Here is a 13836-nt window from a genome sequence, read left to right on the forward strand (position 1 = left end):
ATGTGTAGAAAATATTTCCTTACAGGAAATTTTACATTATTTTTTTCCTTCAATTCATATTTCTCCCTAGTTCTCTCAATAGCATTTCCTTAACATAACAGGTTTTAGGTTTGAAAGCATTTATTTTTCACCTTGCCATTCTTTTATGTGACAAAAAGTGGGCATATAAATTTTACTTTTAATTCTGTCTCTGTAAAATTTTAACTATTTAAATTTTTCCTGTGGATTAATTACTCATTAGAGTTTGGCAGAGTATTCAATTAAAATAGTATAAATATGTTATAAATTTAGCAAATAATTATTAAATACAAAAAGGTAAATTTTAATTATTTACCTTTCTTAAAGAGATGGCCAATACATGGAGATTTTTGTTGTTATTTATGTTTTCATGATTAATATACTTATTGCCAAGAACAGACAAGATTCAGCAGAAATTTTCTACCATGTAAGTGTGTGTTGTGTGTGTGTGATCATGTATACAATACATATTTTTTTTCAATTGAAGTATAGTCAATTACAATGTGTTAGTTTCTGGTGATTATGTATATAATATAGATTAAAGAAATATGTTCACACATATTGTAATAGTAATCTGTTTTTAATAGCAATGAACGTCTCAGTATCTTAAAATATTTCAGACTTATATGTGAAAAATCAGTTATCATTAAAAATTATTTTTGGTGATATATCAGCTGACAATTTAATTAGCTCCTTTCTTCCATTTTAATTTAAAGCAAATTATTGGAAACAGCTCAACTTGAAAAACCATTTCTCTATTAGTCGTTTACTTTTTAGTGAGGGCACCAATATTTAGAATTGTCCTTTTGTTTGGTGACTTTGTTACACTTCAGGCAATAAACCACAATAAGAATAAGTTGGATGAAATCTGTCCTTTTCTTTTGTCAAATGGAGAAAGAGTTTCTCTCCAGTCCCCATCCCTGCTGGACCTCTGTCACAGTCCCCGAGTACACAGACAGAAAACATCCACTCAAGCAGATGACCAATGCGGTGCCCTAAGGCAGTTTTATTATAGCCATACAAATTCTTAGAACACAACTGGGAAGTGCTCCCACTATGAAAATTTAATTTTGATTCATTTTAATTATTTGAATTATTTGAATATTCTTGTGCAGATGTTACATATTATTTATTATTCATAACCATTAATGGAAGAGCAAATATTAGTTTTTCTAATCAAATCTAACCTGAATACTCATTTTTAAGAAACTTCAGAACCATGCCCAAGTTTCTTCACAGCCACAGGCCATGGGGTTAAGTCCCGTCCATTCTCCTATTATGGTTGAGGTTATCGGCCTTTCTTAAGGTGTCCACTGCTGCCAGCTTTACATGGGAAGGGAATCCTTCATCCTGGTGAGTACTCAGTTATGGGGAGTTCGGTTTCTAAAGGCACTGCTGAGGGGCAGCCATGGTGAGGAACTTCAGCTCATTTTACGGTTAAAACTTTCGAGCCCTCCTCCTGTAAATTTCTTTTGCACGGACTTTGGCCCACTTGATGATCTGATCATTTGGGATTCCTAAAATTAGTTTATTTGCAAGCTCAACTGGAGAAAAGCTATAGAACAGTTCACCCAGAAAGAGAAACATATTTCAGTCAGTATTCTGAGGACTCCAAATGTAATAATGAATCCACCTTTGCTTCCCTTAGAGAAACTAACTCACAATTGTCTCAAAAGATTTCAAAATTGGAAAAATCCTCTGGGGCTTCTGAGAGCTCACTGCCCCCTGCTCCCTCTGTTCCTTCCTGTTCCTCTGAATGTCCAGCGCAATGTTCTCCTCCTTGCTATCTGCTGTCTCTCTCATTCTCATGCAGGACGCTAACCAGACTTAGCCCCTGTAATGACAGCCCCTTTTAAAACCACATCTACTGAGATGGCACCAAAACACCATCAGGTTAACCCTTGGATTACGGCATGTAATGTTCAGACAACGTGAATTGGACATGCTAAGGGAACCAACAATCACCTGAACGGAACATACAAATCTTTGGATTCACACTTGCTGAGAAAGCTCCTTGACATAAACAAGCAAACTGCAGATGATGAAGTTGGATGGGTGGATCCACATATGATGTCACTTAAGTTCATCTTACAAATCTTTGCAAAACTAGAAATGCAGCTCTGGAGACAGTTCAGATCCCAACCATTCCTTTTCATTGACCCTAAAACGTCCCCCGTTTATCCCAGTCATCTTGTAACCTCTCTGGGAACTCTTATCTAGATCAACTCCGATTCCTAAGACTGAAGGGAAAAGAAGAGAGAAAGAGGCCTTTGGAGAAGCACAAACTGCTGGCAGGGCTGCCTCCCTGGACGAGAGCAGCTGCTGCCACCACAAACACAGTCCAGGCTGTCGAAGGAGTGGGCCCGGGCTCCCCGCTGACGGCGCGCGCGCCCTCAGGGGAGCCCGCTCACTCCCCGTCCACATCTGTCTACCAGCAGACTGGCCGCTCCTGAGACCCTTCTGCCGCCCGCCTTGAGCGTAATGATTGCTCACGGCAGCAGCTTCAGTCCTGCTCCTCTTCTCCTCTTCCGTCTAATAAAACCCCTCAGGACGACTTGACGTGGACCAACCAGCTGCTAACTCCCGGTTCACATTTAGGAAGGCACCGCTGGACAGTGCAGAAATAACCTGCTTTACTGCGGGGTCGTGTCTGAAGACCGAGACTGGACATGAACAGGGCTGGGCAGGCTCTGGTGCCTTTAACTGAAACTGCGGGAGCTAAGCTGCACCTGACGCTGCTCCGTCCAGCACGCAGGGCTCCGTGCGCTAACTCGAGCCTCCTTTTCAGCCAGAGACGAAACTCCTAGCGTGTATACCGGCAGCAGGTGGGCTTCAGCGCAGGGCGTGGTGTTGGTAAGCCCTGGAAACATCAAGGCTTCCTGACCTCTCCTGGGCGAAGGATTATACACAGCTTATTATACGATTTAAGCTTTCTGGAGGCCATTAAAAAAACAAAAAGCTTCCGGCATTCTCTGGCAAACACCAAGGAAAGCAAAGGAAATCACTTGGCTGACGCTGACGCTAAGTCAGCAGCACCCCCAAAAGTACGAATTCCTGTGAGAACTGGCCGTAACTCCATGGCCTCCCAAACCTGGTGGTGACTTAAAAGATAATCTTATGGAGGCTCAACAGTTGGTTACCCACTGAACAGGAAAAATGGCTACAACAAGGTTAAAGTTTGATTCTAAAAAGCACCTATGGTTCAGTCCCAACGGCTGGCCTGTCCTCCTGGAGTGCCTCCAAGAACAAATCTTGAATTACACACATATATTAAGTAACTCATTGGAATACTGATAAAAACCATTTCTTGGGGAAAGCAATACTATTGCAAGATGGCCTCCCGAACGTATCAAAGAGGTCAAATCTGTCCTAAATATAACCCAGGAAAACCTATTCGTACATCTTCCTCTCCTCTGGGGACCCACTGAGATTCGGCAAATGGACTTTGTCCAGTTGTCTCCCTCTCAAGGGTACAGTATGTTCTGGTAACGATTTGCATGTTTTCTCTCTGGGTCGAAGCATTTCCTTGTCCCAGAGCTACAGCCACAGCAGTTAGTCAAGTGAATTGGAAAAAAATAAGCCAACTTGGGGAATTTCCCTCTGAACTATGTAGCGATGGAGATTCCTACTTTACAGGACAGATTTTATGCTGTGTCTGTGACTTATGCAACATTTTCACTGCGCTCACCATCCCCAGTCCTCTGGATCAGTGGAATGTGCCAATGGAATAATTAAAACTCAGCTGGCAAAATCAGTTAAATCATTTAAGCTGCCTTGGCCCAAGCACTGCCTTTGGTTTTGCTTAATGTCCCATCTACTCCCTCAGGAAAAAAATAGACTGCCACCACTTGAAACTGTTACTGGCAGACCCATGTGACTCGATGAAGGGAAATATGAACCTGCTGTGGTGAAAGGAGATGCAAGGATTAAGTAAAGCCCTTGAAACTAATATAAAGCTCCTAGAGCAGTCTCTTCATAGCTCACCCCTGGGAGACAAAGACCTACCACCTGACCTCCAACCTGGCAACTATGTTTATTGGAAACACCTTCACCAGTATGCCCCCCACCTTCGTTGGAGGCGACCTTACCAGGCACTGTTAACTATCCCTCGTGCCACCAGACTTAAGGGCATTGACGCGTAGATTCATGCTTCTTATCTAAAGACAGCAGCAGCTCCTGCCTGGACTTCACAACCGTCTGGAGACTTGAAATTAAAATTAACCAGACAAAGGCCAGGATAATGAAGGCGATGACAGCTGCCATGGACAGCTTTCCCAAGATTTGGGACCAGGCCTGAATAATCTTGCTTTTTACGTATCTTTTCCCCCATATCAATGCTTTTGATTCAAAAGTTTTTCTCCTATGGGCACAATCATATGCTAATTCAAAAAAAATGAACCCAATTGTTGCATTTGCGGACAACTGCCCTTGTCACTTCTGGGTTAACTTGGTGGATATCTCCTCTCCAAAGATCCAACTGGTAGCTTTAAGAAATTTCATTTCAGAGGAAAGAAATGTCAGTACTACTCTAGAAAACAGGTATCACTAATTGGAACTCAATGGATGGCCCATCAACCAAACGTTAAGTTACTCTGGACATCAGTATTAGTTTTCTGTCGATGCTACCTAGGCCCAGTCTCAGGAAAGAACTAGAGCAACACCAAAGAATGTCACCTCTTGTCTATTCTGAGGGGTTAGGGGCATGTACCATTCCTCTATTATGGGACGGATTATACGGTTAACACAGGACTCTGGACATCTAAGTACCAAACCCCCTTTATGTTGGGAACAGCTCACCATACAAGAATGAACTTACCTGATAATACCCAACATCTAGGATGGGCACCATGTGATTCTTGTTCTGCAACTATCACTTTAAAAGGTTGTCATTGGTTGGGAATTGATTGAGTACTTTCTGGGTGGCCTCAAATGGAATCCACAGGCTTTGTGAAGTAACCTCTGGCCTTGGCTTCCTCTCAGGTGGAGAGGACATTGTACCTTAGGGTTTCCTTGGATTCAAGAGCATATTTGCACAATCCTCAACATGGCCCCTGCAAATTACCCCTTGACAAAAGCATGATGGGTTAGGTCAGTCTTTCACCAGTATGATCACTTGGCAGGTATTTTTATTCCCTCGCTGGGACCTGAAGACATCATAACTCTTATAGAAGCATAACAAAATTTATCCAACAAGTGCTAAATGACACCCAACAAGCTATAAATCATTTACATTCTGAATTATCTTCAATGAGAAAGGCAGTCTCACAAAATTGGAGGGCTTTTGACATCATTACAGCTCTCAGGGTGGTACCTGTGCTACAATACAAAGTGAATGCTGTATTTTTACACCAGGTGAGTCATCTAATGTCACTCACTTAAGTTATTTTTAAAAAGCAAATAAATGCTATGAATAACCCCATACCCAGTTTTGGAGAAATATTAAAAGGTTGGTTTAGCTCAGGTAAAAGTTGTCTAAAATCATAGCCTAGGACATCGCTATTGATCCTTGCCATATTTATTACTTTCTGTATATTTTGTAAGTTTTTAATGCTCTGTATCTCTTGCTGCTATACTATGATGCCCTCCACAGGAGAAATGATAGCTTGATGTCTGGAGATGACTGACCACTCCTCTACGAGTCCCCCTAGTGCAAATCCGTGAACTTCTCGTATTTTCACTCTGTAGATGGTGCCTTGTTGCTCAAACGTGGCCATAAATCTCTAAAAGTATACTTCGCACACAACCACCTGTTTCCCTCCTTATGGGACATGACTTTCTGGGAATGAGTCTTGCCAGCACTGAGGAAGTCCATGCTGATGCCAGATGACCAAATGGTTGATCACCAATGCTTTCCAAAGAAAGATCTCAATCAAAAGGATGGAACGTGAAAGGAAAATCACAATGGAGTCTGTGCTGCTAAGGGTGCTCTCTAAAATGCAGCCAGGAGGCCACTGAAGAAGTGGGACTTACACACATCTCATTCCGGATGGAGTCTGAACTTTCCGACACTTATTGTCTTCATATAGGCATCCAGAACACCTGCGGTTGTGTTCCAGAAACTGGAGATACTTATCAGGCCCTTAACCTAAATAGCTCACGCCAGCTCATCTCTTAAGTGCAAATATTTCCCTTTTGAGTCAAAGCTAATCATAAATTTTGCAAGACAACTTTAGCAACCTTGTGGCTTTTGTCTTTATAAGCCCCTGACTTTCTCTTCCCTGGAACACTCTCACTTTTACCTGAATCTGTGTCTCCCATATTGCAATTCTTAACACCCCAAATAAATGCCTGTGCCCTTTGCATCCTTGATACTGATTATAGTTCAGCAGCTCTCCCGCTCCACCGCCCCCAATCACCTGTCTCAACCAAGTCCTCTAATTCTTCTCTCCTTATAGGATGTTCTGGAAAATTTCCATGTCCTTGCTCCTCGTGGCTGCACTGGGGAAGCTGGAGGAAATTCAAGGGGCCCGGCCGGCAGGAGCCATCCCGTCGCCTCGCAAGGATAGAGGCACCAACAACTCGCAGAATTGGCAGCACATCAGGGAGGTGCTTTCCTCCAGCCAGGAGGCGCTGGTGGTGACAGAGCGCAGGTACCTGCGGAGGGACTGGTGCAAGACGCAGCGGCTGAGGCAGACAGTGCGCGAGGAAGGCTGCCACAGCCGCACGGTGCTCAACCACTTCTGCTATGGCCAGTGCAACTCCTTCTACATCCCGCGGCCGGGGGGCGAGGGCGAGGGCTCGGGCTCCTTCCAGTCCTGCGCCTTCTGCCGGCCCCAGCGCGCCGCGGCCCTGCTCGTGGAGCTCCAGTGCCCCAGCCGTGACCCGCCCGTCCGCCTGCGAAAGATTCAGAAGGTGAAGCAGTGCCGGTGCATGTCTGTGAACCTGGGCGCGGACGAGTCGTGAGCTCGGGCAGGATTCACAGCGCGCCTGCGTCCCCGTCCATCCCCGTTCCCACGCGCCCCGAGTTCCCCGTGACAGGCATGTGTCCCGTGCCCAAGGCGTCCTCGTCACAGCCCAGCAGCCTGCGGAGCCTTGCGGCTGTGCCCCTGACCCACCTGGGCGCTGCACCTCCGGAGCCAGGCTGTGAGGCGCTCAAGAAGGTGCTGGAAAACCCCCGTCGTCGGCAAGAACCTTCCGGGAGACGCAGTCGGTCCAGCGTCGCTGTTCCACAGAATGAGGAAGCGGATCTCTCCCTGCTCTGGCCCGATGGAGTCAAGGGCACTTCGTCAGTCCTCTCCGGGGCTGCTCACTGGCCTCACTGAGAGCGTCCCCTCCGGTGAGCCCAGGCTTCCCTCTGAGGCTGGGGTGTACGTCTGGCCAAAGCCCATGGACAGGGAGGTCCTCCTGACAAACTCGATACCAAGGAGATGACTTGAGCCCCTTGGATCATGAAGCGGAACTCCCTGGGGACCTGTTCACAGCAGCCACCACCGCCTCCTTCTCCTTACTCCCACTCAGTTTGTGGACTGAAGATGAATTTGGGTGTGCACGCTTTTACTGCTGCAGTTACAACATTATCACGCACAAAGGTCTCCATGTGGACACTGGTTTTTATAGTGACCTACATCGTAATAGGTTGTTAAAAAATATTATAGACCTACCCATGTATTGTTCCAAGTGTTTTGATTCTGGCTTTCAGCTCCACTCTAAGGACCAGAGTTGGTGATGATCTGCCCAGAGGTGTTTTGCTCAGAAATAATGATTCTTAGATTTGGCGGGGGGATGGGAGGAGTAATGATTTTACATTGAATAATAATTTTCACTGAAAGTACTAAAGCATTGCCACACAACGTAGGAATTGGGTTGGGATGGATGGGTGTAGGGAAGGGGATTCACTGGGAAGCTCAAAAACCCTTTAATTTTTAATGTGCTGATGTGGAGTGAGAAGGTATACTGTTTCACTGCCATGACACCAAGCAAAAAAAAATATTCTTGTTAGAGAAGTAACTAAAAATATGAGGAGTTGGGTCACTTTGTGGCATAGGAGGAAATAAAAGGTATCAAATATTTCACATATGATATAGAAATAGAAATCTGAATTATCATACAGAAAACAACTAGCTTCGTTTTCAAGGAATGGACTTTGAAAAGGATGAGCAAACATTTGGTCACCTCTCGTTTTTACAATGAATTGTTAAGGTTTTCGTGTATGGTCTCTTGATATAAGGAAACTAACATAATTCGTTTTCCTGCAAAATTATGCTTCCTTTGAGTCCCTTTGCTAAATTCTCCCACAAAGTCTTCCGTGGGAGTAATGTTCATGGAATCTGTTCCATGTGAACGAGATGCCATTGGTGGGAATCAGCATATTCTGAAAAACTCTCACTGGTACTTCCCAGCCCTGAATGTCAAGTGCTGCTGCCAAGGGAACTCAGAAAGGCCCCCTTCCAGGTATTTGAGTCCCCCTACCAGCTGCTCTGGGAACTGAGGCTCCCTGACATGAGACAGTGACATGTTCACCTGAAGAGCAAGCATTTGGAGGGGAGGACGTGTTGGTAAATTCATTTCCTGCCCCTGCAATGCAGGTTTCATTTCTGTCACTCCTGTGACTCCAGGAGACCTGAACAGAACATGCTGCTGTAAAGGGGGTCTTGGCTTCAGAAATGGTATAGACAGCCCTAAATCAGGGGGTGGAAATCAACAGAAATCCTTGAGAGCTGGAACCCTGGGCTGGAGAGAGTGGAGAGGGTGTCAAAATTCAGACTGAACTTTTTTTTACAGTTAGTGGAAAACCTCAAGTCAGACTCAGTGGCAAACATGCGGCAGAAAAGCTGAGATGGGTGGGGGGCCACGTGATTGTGATGGAAGCCGGTGGAAGGGGGTGGGAGGAGAGTGAGAGGAATCTCCAGCCGACTACAGAGCCAACCCCTGTCATTTTATTAACACAGAAGCCAAGCAGAAGTAAGCTGTGAACTTACAGAATGCAAGCATGAGCACACTCTCTTTGAACCCAGCTATGGGTACAGCAATGGGAGCAACATGATATGCTGCAGGTGATGTGAGGCTCCTTCCAGGGTTCTTGTATATACAAAGTTTACCCTATATGGGCTCAAATTGTATTTAAGTGTATTTGTTGTTGTTTATAAATGAAAAAAAAAGCTATAAGAATAATGTAATTATTTTATAGGGATACTATTAAATTATAGAAAAAATAAAGATACTCTAGGATTATACACGATCCTGGTGTGATATGCCATAAAAATGGAATTCTGAACTTATTGCAGTGGGCACTGAAGGAGCACTGTGCATTTAGGGTGCTTTCGCCCAGCCATGATGAGCTCAACCCCCAGCCTATGTCATACAATCTCCTCTGGGGTTTGGCATCTTCAAAGAGAATCTGAATCAGGCATCCAAGGAGCAGAGGTGGTGGGGAAGGCTCTCAGTGCTGGTCTTGGGGAGTTTCCACGTCTGTTACAGATCCCTCAGCAGCTGAAGACAGGATTCTTAACCTAGTCTCACTGTGCTATCTGAATAACAAAAGCTGAATGAAGAAGTCCTGAGAAACTGCTGCGAAAAGACATCTGTTATAAATCTCATCTTCCATTTAGCAGCCAGTGCATCACACTTGTCTCTTCAACAAGCCAGAACTTGTCCTGAGTTTTGTCCATTTTCACATCCACTTGTCCATTTTTACATTCACATTTCACAAGTTTCAACATTTAAATGCTTCTTAGTTTCACGGTGTCTCCATTTTTCTAATTGACTTATCTGCCATTCAAGAATCACACTTACCAATAAAAAATAAATTCTTTAATAAGATTTCATGTGGTTGATTGGCTGTATGGATTTCAAAGGAATTCAGTTTAACTTCATAATAAATAATTAACCTTAGTTTGTTAAGTGGGACAGTATACTGCACTCAAATGAGAATAAGATGTTCCAGTTCACTTGTTTCTGAAGTTGGCTGGTTGGTTTTTAAGTTATAAAGTCAATGAAAATTAATTTTTGCTATTGAGTGAACAACTTGGAATGTTTGTATTCCTAGAAAGCTTATTTGATGATTGACCCATCACCGCTGGTTATTAATGTCTGCATGGGAGGTAACCAGTTAGACCACATCATAAATAATACAATTAAAACCCGCTGAGCATCAGATTGTCTTCTGAATCCTCCTTAAACCCCACCCTTGCCACCCTCTTCACTCAATCTACTGCCACTATATCTCAGGCACAGCAGGCAGCTCATGCCCTTTACTAAAGAGAAATATGGGAAAACCACGCAATTTTTGTTGTTGTTTGTATCCATCGGTGTTTTGGGGGCTACTGGCTTCTCTACTACTCAATCTGGGATACATCGGATGGGGTGGAGGAAAGCCAAAGAACTCACTGCCATATAATTCCCTGAATCCTGAGGTTTCTAGCACCTTTCAGGGCTTTATTATGTTTGTTTGAGATATATAATGTCCGGAATTTTTAGTCGGGGTGGGGGGGATAGTGAGGACATGTTTATTCCATTTTGGAATCAAAAGTCATCTGAACCTTTTTAAGGTTTATCACCTACTCTCTAAGCCTTATGGTATGTGAACCTTAGACTGCGGTGCATAAATTAAGACCCTCAGCATCCTTGTCCGGTAAATCTCATCTGGTCCTATGACATGATGTCAATCATATGGTGGATCAATGCTATTTTACACAATGTCCATAAAATCCAGGTCCCTTCAGATTATATTTTGACAAAGCATATAAGAACTTAGATTTGAGGACAAGACCATACACATAAGCTGTTTTTCATGGCATGGGAGTTTTAACTGCATTTGGTTCTCCTTCCTCAAAGGTAGGACAAAAACCACATTTGCTAGATCAAGAGCTGGAACGTGCTTTACTCTGCTGTGACCAAGAAACCACACTGAGCACAGCATCTGCAGCTGGGACAACCGCCCTGTCTCTTGGACTACGTGCCTGCTGTGGTCCATTTGATTTGGGGAATGGCCAGGTGAAATGGGGTTACTACAATATATTAAAGTCCTTCAGAATTTCATTAATTTTCTCCATTTCCTCTGGAGTTCAGCATTGTTTCTGATTTACTCTTTTCGCTAGGGTAGGGAGCTTCAGAAGTCTGCACTAGCCCTTCTCCACTAAAACAGCTCTTACTCAAGCAGTTAAAGGTTCAATGTGAGGGTTGTTCAAACTACCAAGGGTGTCCCTTTCAATTATGCATTTGGAGATGAGGGAAAGGACCACCAGGTTGGTCCATGGACCAGTGGACTCTCTGAGAGTCAGACCTTGGCTGGAACTCAGGTGGACCTTATACACCTCCACTTTAATAGGGAGCTGTGATGGTTCACTGGGTCTTCAACTATTAATGTAAATTCAGAGCCAATGTTCAATAATCCTGAAAAGTTCTGAGTATTCCTCTTTTCTCCAAAGCACGTTATATAAATAAGCAGTCCCAAGTTTTCTGGTGAAGGGCTATGGGAATAGCACATTAATACACCTGCCTTGGCGTTGAGGGTCCTCGCTCATAAGGAATCAGCCTCTCTTTCAGCCAGGGAGTTCTAGGTCTGATCTGGAAACTGAGCAAGGAATTGTGATCTCTGCTGAGACACTGTGCTCTGCCTCTGAACATCCATTGCTGACTTCTTTTGACTGCTTAAATTAATACTCTTGTTGGCAGTGCATCTTTCTTGCCTCCAGGAACACCATGTTCTCTTAACCATCTCCAAGTAGGGGCTTAGTGGATGACACTCCAGTCCTACTTCTCTTTGCAACAATTACGCCCACTTCACTTCTGAAAGCTAAGCACTGCCACATGGCTTATATTATTTTGAGATCTTGCTATTCTCAGGTCAATCAGGAGGTCTAGTTTCATAAAACCATCTTCTCCTCCTGATTTCCCTGAGCCACAGAGAACAGGCATGGCTGAGCTTCTTAGTACTGCCGCTGCCCCTGTCACAAGCAAGGCATCATCGCTTGCTTTGATAAACAAAGGCCTTCCTGGGACCATCATTGGCTGGTGGCCTTTTGAGCATTATGTAGCAAGCCAACTTCAGCATGCTCACTTCTCTGAGCTTGTGCATCCTTTTCTCTACCACCCACCATGGAAATTCCTGCACTTCTATATCATTAAGTATGGATCATAGCTTTTGTGATCCTCCAAGAATCATGCTAGTACCTTATTATCACCACCCCTGGGGTATTTGCCACAATGTTAAATCCTGAATCAGGAGAAAGTGCTCCCATGGTCACATCCAACTAAGTGTTCCGCCGCCCCTCCTTGATCCAGCACCCTCAGAACATAATCTCATGCTCACTTTCTTGGCTTCTACAGCGACTTCACTCTCCTTCCTTAGCCAACCCAGCACATCCCCAGTAGAAGCGGGGGCCTAACAACAGGGCTATCAGGTTCAGGGGAATTGAAGAGTTTGCGATTCTCAACTGCATCTACTGAGATATTCCCACTCCAATTTTAGGGGTTCCACTCCTTCCTTACTAGGACCTTAACTTTGGTACAGAAGGCTTGCTGGGGCTAAGAATCCAAACTTCCCTGAAACAGCACTGCTTCTGCAATTGAGTCTGCCTGACTGCAGGAGACTAAGGCTTAGTTAGAGGATGCCAGAGACCCTATGGCTTCCATATTCTGACAGAATTGGTGATCAATCACCCTAAGTCTTTTTTTAATCTCTTCAACAAATCAATGCCACTTGGAAGTTGGTACCCAATTCCAAAGTCATTTATAGTCTTGCTGTCCGTCATAACTCTTAAGCACCAAAGATACTGGACCAGGAGCTCCCCGCAACAGCATGCCATCTCAGCTTATCCCTGGGGAGAATTTTAACAGTGCACCGCTACAGTATGCCAGGGGCGATCCTTGGCAACAGGCCATCCTTGGCAACTGGCCAGCGAGTGATCCATCTTCAAATCCTGCCTTAGAGTACACTTCCTTGGACCACTCCTGGAACTGCCTACCTTAGACTGGTTTCCCAAACTCTGAGACAAAGATTTGTGTGCAGAAGGAAGTGAAGAAAGTGGGACTGCATAGCAAAAAAAAAAGCAATCTGGTTATACTCATTGGAACCTATGGGAGTTCTAGAGCTGGGATAGTATGCTGGAGTTGTCCTAAACAGAAGCAAGGGGAAAAGGCCTTTGCATCCCACTGGCTTCTGGTCATCCTCAGGAGGGAGCTTGCATTTGCTTCCACTAAGGGCATAGCATAGTGAGGGATCCAGCTGCGAGTCATCAGCAGCTGATCTTATCAGTGGGGCCAGGGGGTGGGTGAGATGGGTGCATCAGCCCTGAATTGCGTATCTGGGTGGAACGCCATAACATTCAACTTAGAATGTGTGTTGGGAGCAGAGGGAGTGGAGCTGGGAAGAGGGAGGAGGCAGAGAGTAAAGAATATGGGTGACCTTAAAAGAGAGACAAAGGAATGTGAAATAAAATTCATATTTTATGGCAAGACAAGAAAAATGTAAACAAAATATTTTTTCTCTACGCTTTGGCCTCTCCTTTCCCCTTACCTGTGCACCGCGTATATGCACTATGCGTCCACCAAACCTCCCCGTCAGCTGAAGCACCTGACCGACTGTAAAGAGCAGCATTCTCCTCGCACCAAGAAGACAGCTCCTTAAAAGGTAAGAGTCCTTTTTGATCTTGTAAGGGATCACAATGACCCATGGCTTTGTGCGTGCAGATCTGGATTTTGTAAACTGCCAATAATATGTCATTTAATGCACAGCCCTCGGTCTCAAAATACCTATATAACTGTGCTTTGATTTCTAATGGGTGGAGGAGTTCTTGGAGCTTTCTGAACTGCTATTCCCGGGTTATAATCCTCAATTTTGCTTGAATAAAATTGTCCATTTCTTTCTTAGGTCAATTG

The 13836-nt window shown here is 44.4% G+C and overlaps 1 protein-coding gene across 4 annotated transcripts in view; it reads left to right on the top strand.

Moving 5' to 3' along the window:
* The window catches only part of GREM2 (gremlin 2, DAN family BMP antagonist), a 90952-nt gene extending 81177 nt beyond the window's left edge, over window positions 1-9775 (top strand). For all 4 annotated transcript variants that reach the window (XM_045509423.2, XM_045509424.2, XM_074351790.1 and 1 more), the window contains one exon: window positions 6414-9775. In XM_045509423.2, the coding sequence (XP_045365379.1) occupies window positions 6415-6921 (507 nt within the window). In that variant the 5' untranslated portion in view covers window position 6414 and the 3' untranslated portion in view covers window positions 6922-9775. The remainder of the gene's footprint in view (window positions 1-6413) is intronic.
* Window positions 9776-13836: the final 4061 nt, after the last annotated feature.

This window comes from Camelus bactrianus, chromosome 23 (genome assembly GCF_048773025.1).
Source record: "Camelus bactrianus isolate YW-2024 breed Bactrian camel chromosome 23, ASM4877302v1, whole genome shotgun sequence".
Lineage (NCBI taxonomy): Eukaryota > Metazoa > Chordata > Mammalia > Artiodactyla > Camelidae > Camelus > Camelus bactrianus.